The 26,460-nt window shown below is 36.8% G+C and overlaps 1 protein-coding gene across 1 annotated transcript in view; it reads right to left on the reverse strand.

Annotated features, from left to right (window-relative positions):
- Positions 1-258: 258 nt before the first annotated feature.
- Positions 259-26,460, reverse strand: part of DHX15 (DEAH-box helicase 15) — a 46,797-nt gene continuing 20,595 nt past the window's right edge. The window contains exons 6-14 of the mRNA XM_048302863.1: positions 22,202-22,369; positions 18,195-18,281; positions 16,540-16,689; positions 16,264-16,372; positions 14,977-15,168; positions 11,775-11,897; positions 9,430-9,620; positions 2,034-2,203; positions 259-824 (exon numbers count right to left, since the gene is read on the reverse strand). Of these exons, the coding sequence (XP_048158820.1) occupies positions 707-824; positions 2,034-2,203; positions 9,430-9,620; positions 11,775-11,897; positions 14,977-15,168; positions 16,264-16,372; positions 16,540-16,689; positions 18,195-18,281; positions 22,202-22,369 (1,308 nt within the window). The 3' untranslated portion in view covers positions 259-706. The remainder of the gene's footprint in view (positions 825-2,033; positions 2,204-9,429; positions 9,621-11,774; positions 11,898-14,976; positions 15,169-16,263; positions 16,373-16,539; positions 16,690-18,194; positions 18,282-22,201; positions 22,370-26,460) is intronic.

Below are 26,460 nucleotides of genomic sequence, written 5' to 3' on the forward strand. Positions count from 1 at the left end.
GCTATGTTGGAAGAAAGCATTCTCCTAACACATCTGCATGCATTTTCATTTTTCCTAAATAATTTTAACAAGTTTGCAAGGGATCAACATTGTATGCATCATATTATATCATCATTGTGCTGCTTAAACATCTGCACTTTAAATATTAAAATATTAAACTACTGCCATGTCAATCAGACAGCAGTTTAATGAGAGACGAAATGGGCTTCTCATATTTCAATCAGAACAACAGAAATACTGACATACTGTGGCACAAAATTAGTATAAATAGACTTTATTGAAGTCAGTACCCTTGTACTGAAGCCAAAGATTGTGTCTACAGAAGCACAAGTTGTAACATTTCACAACTTCTAAAAGGAATGTCAACAATTACAACGATCATGCATACCATGGTCGATAATCACATTTTTAGAAGCATTTTCAACCATTTCTAAAGAAATGCTTATAACATTGTTATATATAGAACTACTTTCAATAAACTGCAAAACATTGATTAGCTTTTCCAGTATGAGCTACAGTGTCAACACAAAAGGGAGGCATAAATGTTTAATTTATGAAATCAGAATGGAATATTTACTGTAAAGAAAAATTAAAAAGCTTTCAAATAAAGGCCATTATTGAACCAAAGTGAAGAGCACAACTTGAACTTTGAATCCTTTCATCTCTTAAAGCTGTCCTCTGAATAACTTCAGTTCAAAGCATAAATTCAGTACTGTGAGTATTCCTTGGACTGAAGTTTGGCAATGATGCGATCCAACTGTCTCTTTGCTTCACACTGTGGAAAATTGCTCATGTCATAATATTGAGGGGCAATTTTCACCAGCCTGTCAAAAAAGGAAAAGCTTGTTACTGATAATCAAACTTTAAGATGCACCTTACAGAAATTCTACAACTGAAGGAAACAAAGGTTATCCATTATTTTCAGCTCATTCTGCAGTTTTAAGACTAACTGAAGTTTACACACATGCTCACGCATTTAAAATAGCGGTGCCATCCTGAGCAAGTGTCTAAGTCCAAAGCAAAAAGCACACACACAAGTCTCACGAGAGGCTCCTGTTCGGCCATATGCCCCTTACAGACTCTTGCTGCTGCTTCAGTACCTGCCATGGTAACCCACATAGCCAGAGCCACCGCTTAATGTCAGAGTCCGTCAGCCACAGAAGTCAATGCAAACATCTGTGTTTTGCGTCAGAGTACAGTTCAGCCGTAGCCATTTTAAACTTAAAAACCCAACCAAGGCCATAGGATCCTGCTTTACGCTAGACAGTGTTTGTTGAAACAAGATTTCTAAGCCGGGATTCAAACACATTGTACATTAAGATACTACAGATTATATATATATAATATTATATATGCTGTGTTTTCCAGCTTATGAATCCAAACTCCTCTTACACAACAGTAAAATTTCACCAACTGAAGAGCTTCCCATGTCCCCACAACTTAGTACAACCCGGCAGTTAAAGTACAGCCTTAAAGACAAGCAAGATGCTTCAGAACTCTGCTTGTCTGCAGAGATTCAGGCTTCTGACTTCCTTGATAATACTCTGTTGATGAATTAATATCATGAGTTGTACCACTATTATCACCTCAGAATTTTAAGAAAGCATGAAATGCTGTTCAGAGCCTTCTGAAAACATCAGACAAAGGAAGTCCCAGATCTTGAGAACAGAAGCACTGATAGCAAGGTACTGGCATTTCCTAACTCAGGCATGCAAGTGGGTGCTAGGACATACCCCCAAACCTCTCAACTCCAAGCACCTCCAGGCTTTTTGAAGCTGCTGTTCTAAGTCAAGCTGCATACAGAGTCCAGGCATCAGAGGTCTAAACGCAAAACCCACGAACAGGCACAAGTATCCACAAAGAAAATCTTTAGTCATCTACAAGATCTCAAGTCCATACCATTGACATTCCTCAAACCATTTTTGTAAAACTAGCTTCAGGGAAAGCGAAAAGAATTACCTCAACTTAAAAAAAGGACAAAAAACTCCAAGAACTCTACAGTAGGTCATGACTGTTGCAAGACTCTGGCTTACCATTCTGGCTTGATGTCTGTACATGTCCGGATGTAATTCTTCGTTGTAAGGACAAACTCATTATACAGCACCCATTCTGGTTTGTGATCAAGAACAGTGGAGGGATGCAACTGCACCACCTGGTTATCTTTTACTGTTAAGTAATGCCCTGTTCGCTCCAAATGTGCCACCTAAATAAAAAGACATTATTTCATTAACACAGCCAATTTTTAAATGAAGCCATTTCAAGCTGATTAAGTGTTCTATTCAAAACATACTATCCCAACTTTCAAACCTCATCTAAATTTGGCACATTACTTGACCACTTCAACTATTCATGTTTTTTTATAGACACAATCAAGATGCCAGATGTTTTTGCTAACCACCGTGGTTAAGTGTATATTCTGAAACACAATTCAAGCAACATACAAAAAATAATTATCACCCAAAGAGAATAATCATTATTAGAACAGCAGCAATGCAAACACAAAGTACTGGAAGGGAACATATACTGGACAGGTCTGCAACATCACATAAAGCCAACTGTGGTCTACTACAGACATCTGCTTCAAGCATTTCATTTGCAGTAGCCACTGTGGGACCAGTAAGCTACAATGTTATCCTTTTATGAGACAGGTCTTGCTACAGCACCAGCTTCAGAGCTGGAAAATGTAGGTTCAGCAATACACTTGTGCTGTGACCTTGGTGAAAATCAATTAACCTCCCTCTGACTAAGCTTCTCACTCTATGAAAGGGAATAATGCCTGCCTTGCCAAGATGCTCCGATACCTAGCTCATTAAGATTTGGTAAAGCAGACAGTTATCCTTAGAATGATATCCTCTGTACAAACAGCTAATCTAACAGAACAAGTAACTACAATTAACCCTTTGATACCAGTAATTGAAAATAACCTCATCTGATATATATATATATACACACACACAGAGTGAAAAGATTGAACAGGTTGGACAATGGCTGAAAGACATCAAAAAGACACATTTTTAGTAAGATCATTATTAGCTGTTTTCCTTTAATACAGACTGTGTACTTCCTTGTTTTCTTAAATTCCTAGGTATATTTCACTTTTTTTTTCTTTCCTAGTCAAGAGTGAATTCCACCTCATAGATTAAAACCCCAGGTCTTCTAAAGCAATAGCTACATCAAATTTTAAGCCAGAGTATCTCTCTAGTAAGAAATTACTTAGAAAGTGCTTCTCTTTTATATATTACGAAAGTAATATCCAGAACACGTTTTAAGAGTAGAACAAAGTACTTCAATAATTTGCAAATTTTGTCACTCAAGATTTTAGAGATTATACTTTATTTCAACTCTGGGAAGCCAAAAGAGGTTCCTTTACATAGAGATTAACAGCACACTGCCTGTAATGATTTAGGCTTAATTTTGTTCAACTCAATACATCACCTGTAAAATTAAATAGCAGTATAGGTGCAAACCAGACTAGACCAGACACTCATCTGTCACAGGCCTAGCACAAACACAGCACACCTTGCTGTGGGATTATAATTTTTTTCAAAAGAAGTTTTGTTTAAAAATCAGTTTCATTTTTCGGAACAAAAGTCCACATGCATACAGAAGTATCTGTTTCACCTGTTCTAGCTCTTCCTAGAAATTGACAGAACAATGCATTATTTAGGATTCATTCTAGACAAGTGTGCTGTTAAATTCAATACAGTTTACCTTTAGCACCTCAGTCTCACCCATGCTTATTAAAACAGTAAAGTCTAATAATCTACCTTTCCCAAATACAGTGTCCTTTTCCATGTCATCTATAATGGTACAGTTGTTTCTTATTGTCTTTGCGTCATTCTGAAGCATACTCAAAGAAAAACAAATGTTACAGAAATGTACAGTTAACTCTTCATTTCCAGGGAAGGACAAGAATTGAAATAACCCCAATAATGAAGAAAACGCTTCCTTAGACTATTGATATCGGGGATAAGCCACCTTTAGGTGCTTACATACTATTGTGACTGGCTTCAATCCTGAGCTAACAGTGAGCTGCAGTATTTATCCTCTTCAGATGTTTCTACAAAGTGTGCTTGTTGGCACACACCTTGGTAAAGAATTTCAGGATCAGTGACAGCAACTCTATGGGGAAATACACAGTGAAGCTATGGCTCCACAGCAAGCCATGCTGATCTGCCAGCTGCTGCATTTTCCTGCTCACTCCTGGTCTGCACTATTCCAGCACAGCTGACTGAGCCCATTCTTGCTTCCACTCTCTAAGTGGCCTGCCAGGTCACTGAGCTGAAAGAATTCAGAATGGGCTCAGGCAAGCACCAAGGTTGACATAAGGGAGCAAACAAGGACAAATGGGAGGTAGTTTATATCACTCCTCTGAAACCCTGGCATGCATAATACCAATGCCTGTAAATACAGGGGTGGTTGGACCAGGTATCCTCCAGAGGGCCCTTTCACCTCAACCATTCTGTGATGTTTTTCGGAGTATAAAAAGCATAAGCTTCCACAGAAACCACAGGATCATACAAAGTATGTCTAGGAAATAGGTTCATTTTTTGATGAGTAGTGGTAGCAAGCAAGATACTACAAAACATACCTGAACCCCAAGATCACCAAAGATTTAGGCTATCTGGACATGACTCTAAAAGAATAGTCAAGTGCCAAGCCAGCCCATATATCTCTGCTACAGATTACTCTGCAGCCCCAGAAAGCCCATCTGGCTGATGCTTTAGAGACAATTATAATGCTTTTATGAACATGACAAACCCACATGGAAACAGTGGCACGTACCACCAGAGGAAAATGTTTTACTTCAAGTTCTAATCACAATTTTATCAAGAATTACACACCCTCCTCTAAAATTTTAAGTATGCTTGTGCTTATTTATTAGCTATCACATCATTGAACCTAAAGGGCAAAATCAGGGGTCTTCAGTCAAACATTAACACTAAATCCAAATGCACTTGGAAGGTCAAAAGCAGGAATAGTATCACAATATCCAGCCATTTTAGATTTAAGGCTACACATTGTGGCATGCTAGTCTTGACAGACAGTTCAGAGAAGTGATTGTTCCTTGTTCTTTCTGACAAAAGAATGTTAGCATGCACCAAAGGCACCCTGGCAGTTGCCTGGATTTCCAAAATTTCTGCCTGCAGCACACACAAGAGTACTTCTGAAGCTATTAAGAAGTTTTACACCATTCTTCTGCATTCTCGAAGAGCAAAATGAATACTATTAAATGCACCAGTGATCACCTTCATGTCATAGGTTTATTTTATTACCATTCTATTATTGTAGGAGACTGATTATGGGAAGACTTCAAAATATACATAATTCCATACAAGAAATAAGCACCAAAGACTGAGTAGCACCAGGAATGAGATTTTAATTACAACACAAAACATCTGACATCTAACTTCCTGTACTGGTCATTTAAGTTTATCCTTCGTAATGACCATGATATATATAGCTTGTGTTTGACTAAGTCATATCTCCCAAGAAAGATTCCAAGCTTGATCTTAATACCTTTCTGGCCAAGAGGGCCAATGGTATCCTCGGGTGCATTAGGAAGAGCATTGCTGGCAGGTTGAGGGAGGTGATCCTGCTCCTCTGCTCAGCCCTAGTGAGGTCCATCTGGAGTGTCCAGATCTGGGCTCCTCAGTACAATACAGACATGGAGCTCCTGGAGCAGGTGCATAGAAGGGCTGTAAAGATGATGAAGGGACTGGAGCACCTCTGTTATGAGGAAAGGTTGAGGGAGCTGGGCCTGTTCAGCCTTGAGAAGAGGGACCTCATCAGTGCCTATCAGTATCTGAAGAGAGGGTGGCAGGAGGATAGAGCCAGGTTCTTTTCCATGGTGCCAAGCAATAGGACAAGAAGCAACAGACAGAAACTGACTGAAGTCCCATCTGAACATGAGGAAGAACTTCTTGACTGTACGGTGACAGAGCACTGCAAGAGACTGCCCACAGAGTTTGTGGTTTCCCTCACTGGATATACTCCAAACTGGCTGAACACAATCCTGTGCCATGTGCTCTAGGATGACTCTGAGCAGAGAGATTGGATCAAACGATCCAACTGTGGTCCCTTCCAACCCAACCCATTCTTTGTTGAAAACACCACAGGACTTGCTTCCACCTTTAAATTATGATTTAAATTTTCAACTATCAGTTCTTGTTCTGTCTTCAATACTAGACTGAAAATACAGTGATAAAAACCTAGGCTGCTTTTGACAACTGGTAAAAAACAAAATCACTAAGAGGAAGATGACCCATCCTAAAGATATTGTCATTTGCTTGCTTTTTCCAATTCTATTTTGTTTCCTTAGCTTACTTTCTGTAGTATAACTGTTTTTTGCTCAGTCTTTACCACAGTTACTTCAGCTACTATTAACACTTCTAAGCTTAGTTTTCAATGGATATCAGGGATAAGCCTCCATTAAGGAGTTACCTATTCTTGTGACTTACTTTATCCCCTGCTAACACTAAGCTACAGTATTTATCCTATTTAGATGTTTCTATAAAACATGCTTACTTAACAGAAGTAGGAGAAATAAGCTATACCTAGTTGATATGCCAATTCCTCTCCCTTTCTACAACAGCCTAAATCCAGAAAAAAACATTGAGAAATCAGTACTTCTTTTTGCAAGCATCACCCTTGCTGTATTTTACATATACTTTGCATATTCTGATGTGCACTATAGAAAGTTATTTTAAAAAGTTTTGCATTATATAAACTAGAAGAAATCTGAGACACAGCAAAAAAATTTTTAAGACATTTAACTTCTTGTCAATATCTATCTTTCCAGAAGTTCTATACTATACACTGAACTATTGACAGTTTTAAATTATTTTACTATTCACTTTGCTTTTCTATGGCAGATTTAACGGAATTCAAATTTGCATTTAAACATGAAGAGTAAAGAGATGATTCATCACCAGCAGAAATTCCACATTTATCTGTCTCTGACACACAACTGAAGGCAGGTAAACATACAGTACTTAGTACTGATTACATAACCAGTATTACCACAAGCCTATACTGTCTGACATAAACCGGAGGTCTTGATTAGTACAGAAAATTCTGTAGTGAAATTTTATGACTGGTTTTAGGACAGTAGGTAGCTACCGAAGTATAAAACAATGCAGCAAATGAAAACTGTTCCAGGACAATGGCTGCTACTGCTTTCTCCACTTCACACTGCGTTTTTACATTTAGAAAGTTTGAAGAATCAACTTCTGCCATGTGTTGTCCACAGACCTTTACATGCAGAAACTATCTACAGTACATGCACACATTTTGCAAGTGCCCACACTTGGAATTCCACACATGTTCTGTACTAAGAGAACAAAGGATGATGTATGCATTTCATTACTAAGGTTTTCTGAACAAGAGCCCCCAAATGCTACAACCTGAATATTGGCTCGGTGAGGTTGTAATGTGTATACAGACTACAATTTTAAGTACTTCAGCTGCTGGTAAATAACATCTGAGTATTTAAATTTTTTCTATTGAAGGTTACTTAAAGCAATGTGGAATTCATCACAGAAGGTTCAGAGTCAAGGTCAAATAGGTATCACACTATCATGGAGGTTTAAAGAGTTGAAGAAACAAACTAAAATGGACTGAAACACTTTAAAGCAGAAGAGTAACCACTAAAATGGCTTCCACTCCAAATAGTTTCTAAAGGTCTGCTATAGCTATCTCTTGATACACCCCAAAAATTCGATTAGGCATTTTGGGTGAGGGAGGTGGTAAACAACCTATTGACCATGGAAGCCCAAGGAGACTTCTGGACAGGCTTTAATTTTCATCTGCATAAGCCTACTTACTACTCTATTCAGGGCAAAATTACTAAGTCAGATCTTTAACTCCTAAAACACACAGACCAAAAAATCTACTTGCACCAACACTGGTGCAGCTCCCCATCCATGGGAATAAGTGTCTTCTAATACGAAAACACCAATTAGGGGAAGTTTCACTCCAAGTAACATGAAACAAACTGACAGCACACCAACTTCCAAGTACATGACCTCCCCACAGGTCCAATTAAGTGAAAGAAGGCATGGGGTATGGTGCCAAACAAAGTGCAGCTGTGGCACTCAGACCTGCCTGGGGCCCAAAATGAAATGCTGAACTGTTCTTTGTCTTTCAGAACATTTACAGCATTAAAGGTGTAGGTGAGAATGCGTTCTGAAGCGTTCGCCTAGAAATATGCAGAAAACATGTCCCAAATTCAAGGACTGAACACAGTTACAGCCTGCTTGTCTGAAAGGTTACAGCAAGCAAGGCTTTAGAACCATTTTAATATTTAAAACCAGCCAACAGCCATAATCTCCCTTTTGCATTACAGTGACATGCAGTTGCTGACATTAGTATTTCTGTATTCTGAAAACCCAGGAAGCATGTTTCTGATGCAGACTGTCTGGCTGAGCCCTGGAGACAGCACTTGGCAGGGGCAATTTACAGGGTGCCCAAGTCTGTGCCCCAGTTCAGGTGTGTAAGTGCAGCACTTGTCAGGCCTGTACCATCCTCACCTGCACAGTGCTGACCAACTGGCAAGTGTTTGTGTTCAAACACCATGAGAGCACAGCGCAAGGAAACATCAGGAAATGCCATGGGCACTGGTCAGCCTCTTAAAGATAAAACTGTGCTCTCCAGAAGCGAGGTATTAGGCTCTAGCAGAGATGTGTCAAAATGCATTTTTGCTAAGAAAAGTGTTATCACAACAGTCCAGAGTCAGTGAGGATGACAATTCACGTTCTGTACCTGCAAGAGCCAGCAAAGAGACACTAGCAGTCCTAACGATGAATATTGAAGACAAAAAACACAGCATGATGGGACTAAGGGAAAAAAACCCAAAAAACAAACCAAAGCCAAACAAAAAAATAACAAACAAAAGCCCAAGCAGCCTGCATTCTAGCTTGGGCCATGCTTAACCTGAAATGCAAAGCGTGCAGGTGACAGCATATTACAGATTACAGAACTGCTCCAGTGTCTGACTCATGTAATTGGAAAGTGAAATATAAATATGGAAAAATACACAGAAGAAAATACTCTCTTTCTGTAAAGATCATGTGGTTTTCATATTTATATACCACTATACTTCCCCTTTGGTATCAGATTACAAATAATTTTAGATCTACATATTCTGCAGTTACCTTGATATGTTTTATGTAGTTACTTCCTGAATGGTCATGCCAGAATCGAGATTTTGATACACAAGTAAGATTGCCTACAATTTCTTTTCCATTTGACTAAAGAACATGCTACTTGAGTCATCACCTCGCAACCTGACAAAGACTAGGTGGCAATATAGTTAGATATGTATGATTTAAGTAACATTTATTAAGCTTTAGCAGATTATAACAACCATACTAACATTATGAGCCACACAAACACTGAACTAAGTTCCCTATGAGAATACACACATACCTGCATGAAATACCCAGTAACTAATGCCTTTCTTATGTTGATGTAATAGTCTCGGCTGGTAAAATCTGTGCTTCTACGGGGCAAATTAAATCTATCCATGATTCGTGACAGCTGTTGGCGTACATTGTCTGCAGACATCAGGGACCTGTAGTTAATGAAGTTGTCATAACACCACTGAACCGACTCATGATCTGCAACATTAGAAAACATGAATCAAAATTAGAACAAGTAAATAAAACAGCAACTAACCAATTCATCAGTCAGATGAACCAGAAAAAAATATCCATAAACCTTTATCAATGATAACAGCTCTTGGTTTATTCAGTTGATTTGTTGCGCTAGGTAACGTGCCAAAACTTTTCTATTCAAGAAGCATGTGATCAGGACAGAAGAAAAGCAGGGGGTTTTCCCCTCACCAACATAACATGAACACAATCACTGTTTTGCTGAAATATCACACCACTAAATTTTGGGCATTTCAAAAATCCCATCCTGCAACTAGAAAAACCATCTTCCAAACCTGAAGACATAACATGATGTAAGGAACACTGTACAATCTTTAACTGCAGCATGCAATGAACACAAAAGACAACTGTACATAACTATGCTGTATTTGAGAAATTAAACCCTACTTACGTTAAGCACTCAAGTAACAGCTAAGAGCTATACAGTCTAAGTGTGACACACCTCACAGCAGTTTAAGTAAATGCGACTGGTAAAACACAGCGACTGTAACAGAACTCTGTACTCTTACTGTTCCTACTGCTGATAGCTCTGAGAAGAAATCTGTTGAAACAGCAAGCCTCAGCCATTCTGTCAGGATAAATACCTGCATGTTTCACATCAAGAAACCCAGTTCTCCCTAGCAATTGTCTTACTTTTCAAGTAATGCTCTTCTAATCTTTGTCTGCTTAATAATCCAACAAAGCCAGCCTTAACAAGAATTAAAACTTGAGGTAACTCTTGGAAAGAAGAGACTTTTCTTAATTTGCATTGAAACAAATGAAGGTTATGGAAGTCAAGATAAGTCCAAATTCTTTCTGCGCTTTACCTTACAGAACATATTTTAAAAGAAGTATGAATGAAGCTGTTGGACAGTTATGATTCTACTGTACAGTACCACAACATACTATTTTCTGAGTCAACCGAACTATGCATTGTAGATAACCCATAGATGTTTTATACTGTTCTAGATAAAAACAGTAGTAGCATTTTGTCTTCTGATCCCAGAAGTCAATTCACAATTTCACAAGATGATTCCTGAAAAAATTCCATCCCTCAGAAACCTGAGTATTAAATCAATGGCTTCCAGAAATATGCACAAAATGTCTGCAAGACATCCTGGATCCCATTAACGAAAAAGCTAACAGGCAAAAAAACAAGCAACACATGTCTTCAATTCAGAGACGTTTCACAGCAATTTCTCAGCTATTGTTTTAAACAAGCTGAATACATTTGTTCGCACTTAGGCCCTTACTTTGGATCGTCACATAATGGTAGTGTTACAAGGTTTCAATACAAAATTTCTAAATCAAACATACAACAGAAAGGGGCACTAAGTTGCATTTCTTCTTACTTAGGGTAAAGAGACTGGTTTTTCGTTTGCTTACAGGAAAAATGTAACTGGAGCATCTAAGTTTACACAGCTGGCAGTTTATAGCAATCTTTTTATTTGCCACCAATATAAGTCACTGTTAAAAAAAGTGGGCCACTTTCTCATTTTTCAAGAGAACTCCTAGCTTCACCTGTTCATTCTTATCTTCTTTAAACTGCTAAAATATATTTCAGCTATGCTGAAAAGGATCATATATTTTCTCTAAATTCCATCCACTGAAGTTACATAATGGAAACATATGTATTACACAGTTCTACGTTACTTCTTGTTGATGCATCATCCACTTGCCTCTTAATCTATTCCAAAGCCTTATTATAGAATTCCTAACTACATTAAGAAGTTAGAATTAAAAAGGTTTTTGTTCTAGGAACATATCCTTCTCCAAATTCACAGTTTTTTCTGCACGGCTCTCCCTGAAAAATCACTAAGCAATTATGCAGATTTTTTTATAATTAATGTCAGATAAACTTCCAATATTTCTTAATTACAGGAACACTTGCTTCCTTCTGTCCAAGGTTACCCAGCATTGATTTAAAAGCCTGGCTTATTTGCATGCTCATCAGTTTATTGCAAGATTGCTTGGGTAGTTTTTTTGTTTTGTTTGACCCCCAAAGGAAAGTAACACCTAAATAACAAAACCCAAGCCTTTCAACTGTCCTTGGAACCCAGAAACCGAAGTTGGCAGCACAAAGCATAACAAATAATTTTACTAAAACAGACACAGACTTACTTTGCTTGAAAGCATGGTAGACATTCAGCAACGTCAAATGATCTCCATCTATGTGGGCAAACCTCATCTTGGCTTCATCTGCTGCTTTCTTTGCTTCCGTGGGGCGAACAAAACACTGTGGGACTAAACAAGGTTGGTATGGGCCCAACACAAACGCCCATATCGATGAGTCACGCATTCACAGATAGAGGAACAAGGCCTAGCTAGGTCAGTTCACAGAGCATAGGGCAGGGCAGGATGGCCTCCAACTGCATCTTGGACTGTTTACTACCTTGATTTGGTACATCAACACCTAACCACATCTGTAAGACAAGAGGGTTTCAAAGCTACAGAGTACCTGATTATTTTAATAGTATATGTAGGCATCAAAATCTCTAGTCTGAAGGCCATCAAGGTTACCTACACAGACTGGAAGGCTAAACAGATCTTAGTTCAAACCCAGTGCTGATAGCTCTACCAGGAGCTAGTACCTAAATGAAACTCTTTAATTGCAAATTTGCTTTTTCAGAAAGTCCCTACAGACAAAGTAGATAGTTCTGAAACTGTAGTATACTAGCACAGCCTAAACCAACTTGAGGTTTATCACAAGTCTGTTACTAGACAAGAACACACCAGTCAAGTCTCTTCCCACATGGTATTGCTATTAGCACTGGTATACAGAAACATGTGAATGAACTAGTATTAATAAGTCTAAAGGCTGTGATGGCAGCGGTAGTGGTGGAAGGTTAAACTGTCCTTTGGCACTACTTCAAATAAAAAATATATATAAAAAATGCAACATAATGAGCTTTCTCTATCATTATATTCTCTTACATACATCTCACTCATCTGACTTCCATCCAAAAATCATGTTCTACCATTTCTTTTCCAGATACAAACTAGCAAAGACCATAAATAGTATTGCAGCCAACTTAATTCATGATCTGCCAACATTCTAGTAAGTTGTAAGATTGATATCAATCCACAAGATCTTGAAAGTAGTTATAAGAGATCTGGAGCTGGATCTGCTGGAGCAGGGAGGTTGGACCAGGTCACCCACTGTGATTTCTTCCAACCTTACCCATCTGTGATTTACCTTATAGAGATCTACACCAGAAAATAAATCAGTTTGGTTGTAAGTAGGTGTAATTTTTAAGAGGTTAAATTTCAATAAAATTAATGATTAAATACTAAAAATCCTTTATCTTTTTCCAGTTGCTTGGGACTACATTAGTTTTCTCATTAACTGAAGCCCCACAATCACATGAGAATACCTCTTTGCATATGACATATCCCTATCAAACAAGGGCTTTTTGTGCAGTGTTACGTCGTTTGACTTTATTTTACTCCTAAATTTGCATAAAAGTCACAAAGCACTAGATATTGTGAGCTGTATACCAGATGGAACTTGAGAAGAAAAAAAAAAAAAAAAAAAAAAAATCACACTGCAGCAGTGAATCATGGTAACAAATCAACAAAGACCAATGCATTAAAGAAAATGGAAATGCAGGTGTGAAATAAACACCCTCTATAATGGGTCCTGCATTTGAAAAAGGAGATAATATCAAGTGTATTTTCATTTCTAACTCATACTAATAAAAGCAAAATCCAGATTATTCTATCACTGGCTTAACTCAGTGTTTTGAAAAAGTAATAGTACTTTCCATACCACAGCATGACACCATGGCTTTTATAAAATGAAGTATAATCATTTAATCTGCTCATTTATTTAATGCTATTTTTACTCTTTTCTGTCATCTAGTTTCGCATTCAGTCCAAACTTAAAACATGGATTGCTATCAAGAGCCTGACAATCTTTGTGTGCACTTAATGCACCAAAACATACTATTATGCTGCTGGTTTAAAAGAAGTGCTTACTTTGGGAAACAGCCCTCACAAAGACCAGGACTATGGTTTTTTTAAGAGTAGTGTTTTAGTTATGACCCATACACTAACCAGCTTCAATCCGCTTTTTATTTTTCCCCCAAAACTTATTTATCATAATGTTAATCGTGGCTTAAAACAAAGAAGGTTATCATGGCCTGGGAAAAGGTAAATTGGAATAAGAGTAAGGCAAATCAGTTGAAGGCCACAGACAAAAATACTAAACTGACTTGATCTATAGTAGATACTGGGAAGAGAAGGCAGAAGAGAAGAGAAAGACAGGCACCAACCTACCACCACCTCCGCAATTAAGCCTACCATTTAATTAAAGAAAAATATTATGATTCTGCCCTGCCCATCTGCTCTGAGTCTGAACAATCATAACATTTTAACTTGTTCTTAAAGACTTTCATACAAATATACTGTAAGACTAAACTGAAGCAACAAATTTTACACTTAGTGAAAACTTTTTTTTTCCTCGAGCCAACCAAGTTAAGCATGTCAGCAATACACCTGCACTGTGGAGAGGCTGATAAAATACCACATCCCAAAGACAAAAGAGTACTTAAGAGTAAGAACACCCCCATTTTCATAATAGAGTAAAACCTGCTGCTTGTCCTATGACCTCTAGTTATAAACCAAAGTCACTTCTACACACAATGGGGAAATTAAATACAAGGTTTGCTTGGTGACATTTTCCTCTCATTAAGTTCTCTCAGCAAGCAGCTCTGCTCTGACACAGAGCTACTCATTTAACAGCAGTGGAATACAGCTGCACACCTAAGTTAATTCTTTTAAAGATACGTCTTCCTTCCAAGTTTCTTTTTTCCCTTTGAAAGTACTAACTGTTCTCCAGTTTTGCCATTTACTGACTGAAAAATGTATCACATACAAGATTATGATTTAATATAAATTATACTCTGATCCCTTTGAGAAGACTGTGATTTATCAAAGTGCAGAAGAATGCACAACACAAAACAGATCTCACTGCCTCAAAAACCAGTGGCTGAGATGACATTTCTGGGCCTGACTATGAACCTAAACAGAAATCTCTGTTCCGCTGGCCTGATTCCCCACCCCCAACAATTCAAACTTACATACTTTTAACTGATGTTAGGAGCAAATTCTTAGATAATTTTATGCACTAGTTTTTAACATTACTACTCACTAGCTTCAAGGTCTCTACATAAATCCATAATGACTGAACCCATATATGAAGTTTTAAAAAACAATTCTAATTTTATTAGAAATATATTTACGTTATTTTTCTGATTTGGAAAAATTAAATTTTCCCCAAACTGAAGATCTGCTTTTTTTTTTTCTCTTTTCCTGCTATTACCTGACAACATGGCAGTAATAGATAGGACCTCATTAGAACAGTTGTAGTCACAGCTTGCAATAACCATCTTAGCCAGCTGTGGATCCAATGGAAATTCAGCCATCATGGATCCCAACTCAGTCAAGTCTCCATCATCATTTAAAGCAGCCAGATAATTCAAAAGCTCTAAGGCTCTCATCAGGGTTTCAGGAGCTGAAAGAAAAAAATATGTAAACTTGAACATTAACCAAACTGCTCTGAATCAGCAAAAACCAAGGAAGCACAGACTGTTATTAGGTATCTTTTTTTTTTCTGTTCTCCATTCCCTAGCATCCAAATGCCAAACTGTTACCAAGTCCAGTAATACACACCCAAGCGTGAATGAATGGGGCAGGAGGGAGGGAACACTTACTTAGAAAAGCTTTAAACTTAGTCACAAGCTTTGAATATTTGAAGATTACTGCTTTTCAAAATTCAGACAGCAGTAGCATTGTGAAATATTCAGTACCAGTAGTATCACTTCTCCCTGCAGATACTTTTTCCCTTGTCCATACTAAATAGACCAATAGTCCTAAAATCTCAGCCATGTCAACTCTAGATACCTACAGTCTTTCAGAAAGCCAGTAAGAATATTCTCTTTATCTTGCATTCCTCACACAGAGTCAGTACTAACCCACAAAGAAAAATAAAAGGAAATCCAAAAGTCTTTCTGCTAAGCTACCATAGATGTTGCACAGAACAAAGAATTTAATTGTTCTGTAGAACTATTTAAAAACTTACAGACTATGTCAGATTTTTATTTTAGGGGAAAAAACAACTAACATTTATATTTGGCTGATTTACATTTTTAACTAACAATGTAAGTTATTTCTGAAGCATGTATGAACATTTAACACTTAGAAGAAAGATGCACATAAACTATAGTTTGAGCCAAACTACGTATTCAGCTTTAAAAACACCAGCCCTTTTTATTTACCAACAGCTGTTAACTGATTGCACAACTAGAATGTGTAATCAAGGTGATACATAAAAAAACCTCAAATAAAAAGACTTCCTAATGCCAAGAATTTTCTCTTATTCTCTGAAGGCAAGGGGCATTCAGTAGATTCCTTGCTTCCACTAAAAGCTCTTACACAGAAAGAAACAGCTTGCTTGAATATGATACAGAGCACTAAATTTCAGGACAAACAAGACATTCCTTACAGATTACAATAAAAAACCAGAAAAAAGCAATAAAATAATTTATTCTATGTTGTCATTATATAAAGTAGTCACAAAAATAAAGATTGGAAAGATGGAAAAAGGTACCTGGAGGATCCATAAAATCAAAGTGCACCAAATCATCTATACCAAGCTTCTTGAGCTGTAATACTACAGATCCTAAGTTAGACCTCAAAATTTCAGGGTATGTGTTGTCCTGGGGGGGGATAAGGGGGAAAAAAAAAAAAAAAGAGAATTTGTAACATTTCTTCAAGACACTTTATACTACAGAAGCATTCAAATTCTCATTTTGTTTAATAGCACAGCACTCAATGACCTGAATCAGACATTCTTATAAACACAATGTAAGAACCCCAATCTTACCTGCATTTCAGTTTTGTAGGCCTTCTCTGTATAAAGCCTGAAGCACTTGCCTGGTCGAGTACGACCAGCACGGCCAGCTCGCTGCTGGGCAGACGCTTTACTGATCGCAGTCACCAACAGAGACTCCACTCTGATACGAGGATTGTACACCTATTTCAAAGTGGAGGCAGAGCAGGACAGAAGGTAAAAGAATAAACAATGTTCATGGATAAGACAACAATCCAAAGTGCTTTAAACTTATTTTTAAACACAGCTTCTGACTAGGAAATCCCAAGTTGTATGTATCTGAAAAGAAAAAAAACCTGGCTACAAAATCTGGAGAGCTTCAAATACAACTGCCTAGAGAACAGCATTTTTTATTCATTTGTTAACAGCAACTCCTGCCAGGCTCCCTGTTCTTAAATATATTTTTAGATAGCAAAAGGAATGTGTCCAATTTGTTCTACAGAGTGCTAAACAGTCATGATGCTCAAAAAATCCCATAAAAATGTTGTTTTGATATAACTATGAGGTTGAATAATCATATTCTAGAGATCAGAAAACTCTAACATTAAGGTTTTACACAACTGTAAAGATCAGGCTGCTGACAGAAGAAAACTGTATTTCAAGGGTACATGCAGATTGTCACAGTACAAAATTCCTGCTGGTATTTTCTGTAAAACTCCCACTGCAGTCATACCTGAACAGCAGCCCTGCCAACTCATTAGGGCTCATGGAAAAGAATATACTGAAAAAAAGGGCAGTAGTCAAATAGTAGTTTCAGCTGAAGACATTTTCGGTTTTAAGACCTTTCTGGTATGACTCAGTATAAAATATGTACAGAAACCTTAGTTCTTATACTGGAAGAATACCTTCTGCAATGAGAACTATTTGTGAAAAAAGTTCAGCCTTAATGGCGATTGAAACTAGTGTAAGAAAACACACTGGCTGTACTCACATTCTGCCGAATGTCTGTCTCATTTTGCAAAAGTTAAAAAGACTGAAAATTTGTACCATTACTAAAGGAAAATACTAAGAAACCGAGTAATAAAGAAAGCTACATTTAATGAAAAAACTGAACGTAGATAATGAGATTCATATTTTATTTTATTTAGTTACTGGGTTGACTGTAGGAAAGCTACTTCAGTTCCACTGAACATCCTATGATGTTCCAAGAACCACAATACGAGCTTGATTACAATCTTCAGGGCTGCAACAGTACATGGTAAATACTGACATGAAACAGCAGATATAATTTCTTTCTTCTCATTTTAGTGCTGAAGTTTTCTACAGTGACTTATAAGAAGAGGAGGCTTCTAGAACCACTTTTACTTACTTTCATATCATTTCTTTGTTTTGCTTGAGCATCCTCAAGCATAGACACGCAGTACAAAACTACCCTTCCTAGAGTATCTAGAAAAACTACATTCCAAGTCTAACTCAAAATTCTCACATTTAAAAATAAAATTTTTAAAAATAAAATTATTCTATCTAAAGTTTGTGGACTAAGTGCAAACTGTAAAAATCTTAAGTTAAAAACAAAACAAATCTAAACCAACCCAGTTCAAGATTTCAACTGGAAAAAGACCTATCAGTGTTTGCAAAGGGAACAGTTGCCTGAGCAAACCAGATTCCATCAACTTTCCTACTGTAAAGAGGAAAAAAATACTACTTACCTTCTGTTTTGCAAAGCCAGGATCAATCACAAACACTACACCATCTATTGTTAATGATGTCTCAGCAATGTTAGTGGACACAACAACCTGTAAAAGAGGAAAGAAAACAAAACCTCAAACAACTAAATGAAACTACTTCATCCTGAAGATGAAGTGCTCCAAAACTTTGTCTCTGCACAAATAACTTTCAGCAAACTTTCCATCACTTAATCAATAGCTACCAGAGCAACACTCCAACATTTTCACAGGATGATCTGAAATCAACCAGAGGAACTTCCAGTGAAAAGAAAGTAATTTTCATCCACTGTTTTTTGCTCCCCTATGGGTCTATTAACAACAAAACAAATGTAATTAAGAAAAAAAAGAGCAAAAATTTAACTTATGAAACCATTATTCAAAATTTTTTCTCACATCTCTGGTACAAAATGACAAGTTATACTGGATACCTTTAACATCATCTATTAATTCTAGCTTTTTACCCTTGTTTGAAAGCCTGAACAGGGCAAACTGGTTAAATAATATTAAATGAAAAGTTATATACATTACCAGCACAGTATTTTCTTTTATTTGGTTTGAAATAAAGCTGTTACCAACACATTCCAGCTAAAATCCTGACCAGTATGTATTTAATTCCCACTTTGTCTTTTTCTATCACCAGATATTCAAACACCTTTACATATCTTTAATGTTACATTCTTAGCCTTTCAGAAGGTTAAGTCACATGCAAAAATTAAAGCAAACGTGACTATCAGAATTCCGAGGCTTGATTTGCCACCATTTAAATTTTTATGTCCAGAGATGCAGTGTAACAGGCTATGGATACCATTAGCTCTCATCCCAACAGTGACCACAATGAATCACGTTATTAGCAAGTTGCATCATCTATCTCAGAACAGACCCAAAACCTGTTCAGCACTTCATCAGAAGTGCTTACCCTTCACTTCTTAATTTCAGAGCATTCCATCATCACTGCTTTCAGTTTATCAATCAGAACTGGAGAGACTCCCTAACAACTGGTTCAGAACTACAATGAGGCCAGTGACTGACGATTTCCCTTCCTGCTGGCTGATCACTCCGCCAGTCAGCTACTTACACACTCAGCTTGTCTCTTCTTAAGGTCTAAACTTGCCCAAATACTACAATATATTGAAAGCAGTACTTTGGTAGAAAAAACACTGACAATTAATTTGGAATTATGGTGTTTCTCCCTAAAATGATGTGCTACTTAAAATTCCTCAAACAGAAAATTCTGTACACGTCATTCACAGGTAAGCTGCACGAATTAGTCAAGACATAACAGCCACAAATACCAGTTCCAGTCAGTGCAAAATCTCAATACATTTTCATTAAAATTTTGTAAGGCATTAAATATACAAATTAAACTCACACTCTCACATTAAAAGCCTAGTTAACCCACATTCAGGTTGCTGTTATAGAGCATACCTTATTCAAAAAGTTTTGTGTTTTTCTGTTTCAGCTAAGGTACAGAACCATCCACACCCAGATTCTTCAAATACTAATTACAGAGCAGACAAAAGGTTTTTATCCTGCTTTTAACCACTGATTTCTATTAGGACACTTCAATACCAGGAAATCAATACCATTATTATGCTTAGTCCACAGTGGTAAAACAATTTAATTTGCACCTGAATTGACTTAATTTATACAGAACTTTCCTCAGGTAGAAAGGAAAAAGTTATTTACACAGTGGATTCTGTTGCACATACAGACACTGTTTGTAACTGTCACATTGCTTAAAAAATGGTCATTAATGACTGTAAAAACAGAAGAAATTTTTAAAAAGGTTGAAGAGGTTATAATATTTTTCAAGTCTGAATCAAAGTACAATGTTACTTGGACATCAAACAATTGATATCAGCACTACACTATATAAAATAATGAATTATAATTAGCCTTAGCTGTAGTTCTGCAGTTCCTGAGATTAATTTTAAAATGTTGGTTTGAATATTAAAATACACATAGTATCCACCATCTAAAAATATATTTATATTGCATTAAGTATTAACTAGCAATGCTTAAGACTGCCGAAACAGAAACTGGAACACAGTTTGAAAAGAAGGGATAAGATGAAAGGGATAAGAGACAAGAATAGAAACGTTAAGTCATCTTCATCTTCCTCAATTAAAAAAAAATTCTTACTAGTTAATCAGAGTATTTATCTGTAATCTCAAGCCTTCTCACAATAACAGCAGCTTTCTTAGCACAAAGACGACAAAAAAAGTGCTATGTTGTTAAAGCTGCATCACTACTAGCTGTTACCATTCCTACTACAGCAAAATGCCACACTACTTCCAGCATCTCCCATTTCACAAAGTTAAAGCTCCGAAGATACTTTGTTCAGATACTGCAAGCACTTCACTTACACTTGTATGACCATTAGAGCCTTTGAAAGGATGCAGATCACGTACTAGCTCCCTCCTCAGCAGTTCTAAAATCTAGGTTCAATCCCACGAGGGACTGGATGAAAACAGACATTTCCTTGAATAGACAGGCACAGCATCACATGGCTTTACTTTACATACCTTGATCACTAGACTAACTGAAACTAAACCAACATTTAAAAAACGTACAACACAGATGCACTTTCACTCATAGTTAAGATTTGTTATGGATATAAAAACTAAAACATGGAAGCCAGAACATTTCAGCCAAAGCAGATAAAAGTAATTTCATAGGTCTGAGTGCTGCCTACATGCTGTGCCTGCTTTTGACTACAGTTGGCATCTTTTGGGCGTAACAACTTTTCTTGTAGTAAACAGCTGCTACACCAAGAGTGTCTTCCTCTCAGAGACTGGTACTGGCTCTGTCATTTCAACATAACAAAAACTATGCTCTGCACTTGTTATGCTCTTATGCAGAAAACCAAAAATTTTGAAGGGCACAGTTTTAAACATAGTGAAAATTTAATGAAATACACAGCTCTCAGTTGTTTATTACTTAAAAGCAATTTCAGTCATGTAAGTCATTTGCAAATACAATCTTGTTGCAGCATTAGTTTAACAATTTCAAACTGAATGCTTTCTGCAACCAACTTCCAGAGGAAAAGGAAGGTAATTTCACTAGATTTAGTAAGTGATTTACTCTTCCAGAACACTAGAAAGTTGTCGCTATTATTCTACATGCATCATACTGCACAAAAACAACAAATAATCAAGGAACAAACCCTGCCTAGAGCACATAGTATGATTCAGCTTTGACTTTCAAAATCTTAGTTTTGTGCCTGTCAGTTTTGTATAGCAGTAGTTTAGCTTTAAAAAGCTCTAACATCACTCCTTTTTAATAAAACACATAGCTTCTGCTATGGATTACTGTAAGCACTGACATACTAATTTTATGAGGAACATTCACTGTGCCATTTCAAGTTTTTCAGTTTCTCAATCAATTTTGCCTAATGAAAGAACCTCAATTCCTTTATTCCTACAAAAATACGAACCATGAACTTCAACATACTTGCTCTAACTTGCTCCTTCTCACAAACCTGAAAAAACAGGTAAAACCTGCCTGATAACCTACCCTGAAGAGACAGCCCATTTTGTCTCAAATAAAATTTTTTAAAAAATAGAAAAGGCAAAAAAACCATTACTCAAAATAATTACTTATGTAAAAAATCCCATCCCTCCACATAAATCATATCTAATTCTTATCTCACAGAAGCAAAATAAGTAATAGATATTTTGAACTAAACCACTAGAGTCTCATAAGCAACTTAAATGAATGCCACTTCCATTCAGTCAAGTCAAACTTACCACAACATCCTGGGCCTGTAAGATGGAGGAGAGAACTTTGATTTGTACTGAGAAACAAATTTCAAGTTATCTAAAAATTCTAATGTGATAAAATACTGCATTTTTAAGACTTCATTAAAGAAACCCTTGTACTTGTTGCTGTCCAAATATATTTAAAGGAGCTGAAAGTCGTATTTCATTGCCCATGCAACTGTGAGTAGCTGCTTATAGAACAGAATACTAACACAGCTTAGTATTTACCTTTCTTCCTATTGCTCCATTTTGTTTTTTTGGTGGGGGAGGTTCAAATATCCTTTGCTGTTGCTGAGGAGGAAGGGTGGAATACAACGGAATGATTTTTATGTCACCAACTTCAGGACCTAAATCATCAATTTCACGTTTTATCCTCTTGCAGGCTTCATCAATCTCCTGCAAAACAAAAATATTGATTAGAAGAGAACTCCATGAAAAAGGAAGCACATTTAGAGTGCCTAGGACGATTAGAGCAAGTCTACACCCTGAAGAACAATTACAGTAACTTCTACTTTAAAAAATAAAAATAACTTAAAAAATCAATCAAGGTTCTTACTGAATCTGCAATCAAATTTCCACAATACTTCAAGATGTTTCAGCTTCTATACTCTAATGAACAGCCTAATTTGCATTCAACATCCTTTTTCTTTTAGTCATGTTTCCTAATTAAATCTCTACAAATTGTACTAAAATTGAAATCTCTCACCCTGGAATATTAAACTGCACTCATGACCTTTTCAATTTTCACAATCTGAAGGAAATTGATGTGTAAGATATTTAAAATAAGCCAATTAAGCTTTAATGTCACGTATCACTAATGCAATTATATGGAAGATTTGCTTCATTGTACCTAATGAGAACAAACACCTTTACAGTATAAACATGGATACTCAAAACCAAACCTCTCAATCCCATATTTCAGATTTTACTTTAAAATTAACTGAAAACCCACTTAAGTTTAGGAAAAATCAGTGAAATATTCTGAAGATGAAAGATTTTTCATGCCTTTTTTTACCATAGTATTTTCTAGCCTATTTTCTGCTTACCATACAAGACAGTTCACCACAGCCCAGTCATTTTAAGTCCATTTCATTTTAAAATTACTACATTTAAGCCAGCTAGGTGACCAATAGTTATGGTAAGAACTAAGGAAAACTGGGGTGCACAGAAACTTAGGTTAATGACTAACACCACTATCAACAGAGCTTTCACTAGTGTAACTAAGAGACACACTGACCAACTACTGATCTTCCATCTGAAATGCTGAGGGGAGAATAAAGTCATGACAAAAAGCAACAGTAGGCAAAAGCAAAAAAATGGCTACAACGTACTCTGAAAAAAGAGGGGAGACCTTCCTTACCACATTCACTAGCCTGAAGCTGAAGTGATACTTACGACCCTAAAGCAAATATACGGAACTGGTAATCTAAAGGCTTTGTAAAATGATTGCTTTAAACTGTGATTTGAAAAGCAAAAGCAGCCTCCTTTTTAGAAATCATAAATTCAGGTAGATCTGCACCAAATCTGGGTATTTCACTTGTTTTTAAAGAGACATTTAAATTCTCAGCACAAATGCACTGAATATGTTTCAAAGAAGCACAGACAATACTTGTTCTATATTGATCAGTCTATACAATTAATATAAGCATGGCAAAATGAAGGCTCTTCCTCTTTGATGTCCAAGGGCCCTTTTAAGAGTAAGCCTAATGCTGTCTAGTAATGCATTGCCAATTTGAATGAATTGCAGATATTTACCAAAACTGTGCACTTTGCCAACAAATCCAACACATCTTCATAAAATAAGGGGTATACAAAACCATTGAGTTGGAATGCCCACTACTGGCTTACTACAAGAAAGGAATTTTTTTTTTTTTAATGCAGGTGTAAGTATACCTTGTTCTCCTGATAACCCCATGCAAGTTCAGTAATAGCCTCCTAGGTCAAAGGGAGTTAAATATTTCATATAAACAAAAATACAGCGCAGACCTTAGTTCCTGGTCTGGAGGTCACTACACCATTCATGGAATTTATGCAGATTTTACTGTGTAACTGGGAAAGCTGTGATGCTTGGACAGGATGCAGAGTCTTCATTAGTAATGACTAGAGGTTCCAGGATAGTTTTATATTTAAGAGAAGGCAAAATATAAGCAAGCAAAGAAAAACAAAAGCACTACACTCTTCAGGACATATGTACACAGCTACTGATCAACTTTCAGAAGAGATTAAAGTATTCATTCTTCCTAGAGTTTACCAATGTAGTTTCAAATCAGGACTCATTAGAACACTTCAAAATAGAGATGCCATATTTGCAGAATTGCAGATAACTACAAACCTCTCATAAACTGCTTTAAGAAGGATGAAAAACACCAAGAGCCACTGTCACTCATCTGAAGACAGTGTTAAGTGAATTCTTTAATCGTAGTAGTTTTAATTTTAAAAAGGAAAGAGTAGTTTCCTTTTATTTACCACAGTACCAGAGAACAGTGTATCTGCTTCAGTATATCTACTACTAGTACATCAACTTCCCTATAGGAGTCCTCACAGTACCAATCCCGCCAGAGTCAAGAAACATTTGGACAAAGCCCTCTGGCACAGGGTGTGACCCTTAGGGCTGTCCTGTACAAGGCCAGGAGTTGGACTTGGATGATCCTAGTGGGTCCCTTCCAATTCAGGAAATTTTATGATTCTAACTGTATCCAGAACCACACAGATGATGACCAAAACTGGTATCCCCAAGTACACAAGCTAGAAGAATTATGTGTAGTAAAATAAGTAGTTTGAAAGTATTAAGGATGACTTTGAGTGTTCAAGATTTGTTTGCATCACATGAAGACATTTAAATCCAGAAATATGAGACATATAGTTTAAGGCACAATCCTATCTTTAATCCTTTAAAGATTTAGCAAGTCTAATTCAATCATCCCACTTTATTCCAGTATGAAAGGCTTTTTAAAAACAAACAAACAAACCATACAACTTTAAATATTTGCACACCATCTACTCCAAACAAATTCATTATAAAACCCCTTCCTTGAAGAGAGATTATTGTATCAATCTGCACAGAGAAGAAACTTCTTCTCAGGCAGAACAACAAGGTAGAGTTAACTTGGTTTGTATTTGGATTATGCCTGAGAAACTCCTCAAAGCCCTTAACTACCACACTGACTACCTGAGATAGTGGGTAATGGTGTGCGGGAAGTAGGAACAGACACAGGATCAAAGGACCCCACTTAGACCCATGATGCCCAGCGCATCAACACAAGGACCTGCTTCAGAGTTAACCAAAGAAGAAAACAGGCCTAACATACAAAAAGCGTGAGGCTTTTGGCAATGCTGAAGTTACTAGATTGATCACAGTTTTTCACAAACAAGACTTCCTACGACTAATATTTGAGAAATAGTTCTCAGTAAAATCATAGTCAATGAAACTGTCCATCACTGCACTCATTCTGACAAGAGCTGACTACCAAAACGTAAACAGCAAGCAGACCACAAAAAGAAGAAAGATTACATCAGTGAAAATGCTCATTTTTCTCAGCTGCAAGTGTCACAACACATCTGTACTTCACAAAACCCAGTTATCAGACTTGTCCCAGACAGTCATCTTAAGTACTTTAAAGCTTCCAGAAACATTGTGATCCTATCAAAATAAATTTACAATACGCAGGCAATAGCTACAGTTTAGCTGCAACACTACACTAGAATCAAGCAGCAGTTAAGAGCAGCACTACACTCTGAACATTAACATGGAGTCCTCAACACTCTTCCACACCATCAGCACCTAAGTGATTTTCCCTGGAAAAGCTTCAAAAACAGACTACAATCAGTAAAGAGACATTATTTCTTTTTATGCATGTACTAGTGATCAGTGAGGTAATTGGGGTGGTGAATATTTTTCAACCAGGAAAACAAAGTCATCTCAACATCCAAGTGACAGTCAACAATTTTTACTTTGATCTTACAGCTAAGTAAAAATAGCTTAGTAAGAAAAGAAAAGCTGTAATCAGGAAAATCATTTTATCAAGATTATTATTTTTATTATTAAATCAAATTTAAGCTAATTGAAATGGTGTTCCTTCCAACAAATCTGTGTGATTAAGATTGGTTCTAGACAAAAACCTGAGCAGACTGCATTGTTTTCAAATAACTGGTGGACAACAGACAATATTTAGAGTACCTGCCCGATTGGGTGAATTTATTCAGGAGCTTAAGTATCAGTAAGTAATTCTAAGACACCAAAGAGATTCAGGATTTTAGCATCAACTTCCATTTGTGCAAGACCTAAGTCTGCATGGGAATCAATGCTTAGTATTGTATTGTTTAGAAAACACAGCAAGACCAGGGTGCACAGTTTCCCTCCAATTTATTAGTAACAGTAGTGCAGCCATCTAGATTTTCACAGAATGGTAAGTAGGTTACTTATGCCTCCTGAATCTGACAGAAATTTTACTCCATCTTAACTCACTTTTCCAAAGAAAAGGCAGGCT

This window comes from Corvus hawaiiensis, chromosome 5, assembly GCF_020740725.1.
Source record: "Corvus hawaiiensis isolate bCorHaw1 chromosome 5, bCorHaw1.pri.cur, whole genome shotgun sequence".
NCBI classification, from domain to species: domain Eukaryota; kingdom Metazoa; phylum Chordata; class Aves; order Passeriformes; family Corvidae; genus Corvus; species Corvus hawaiiensis.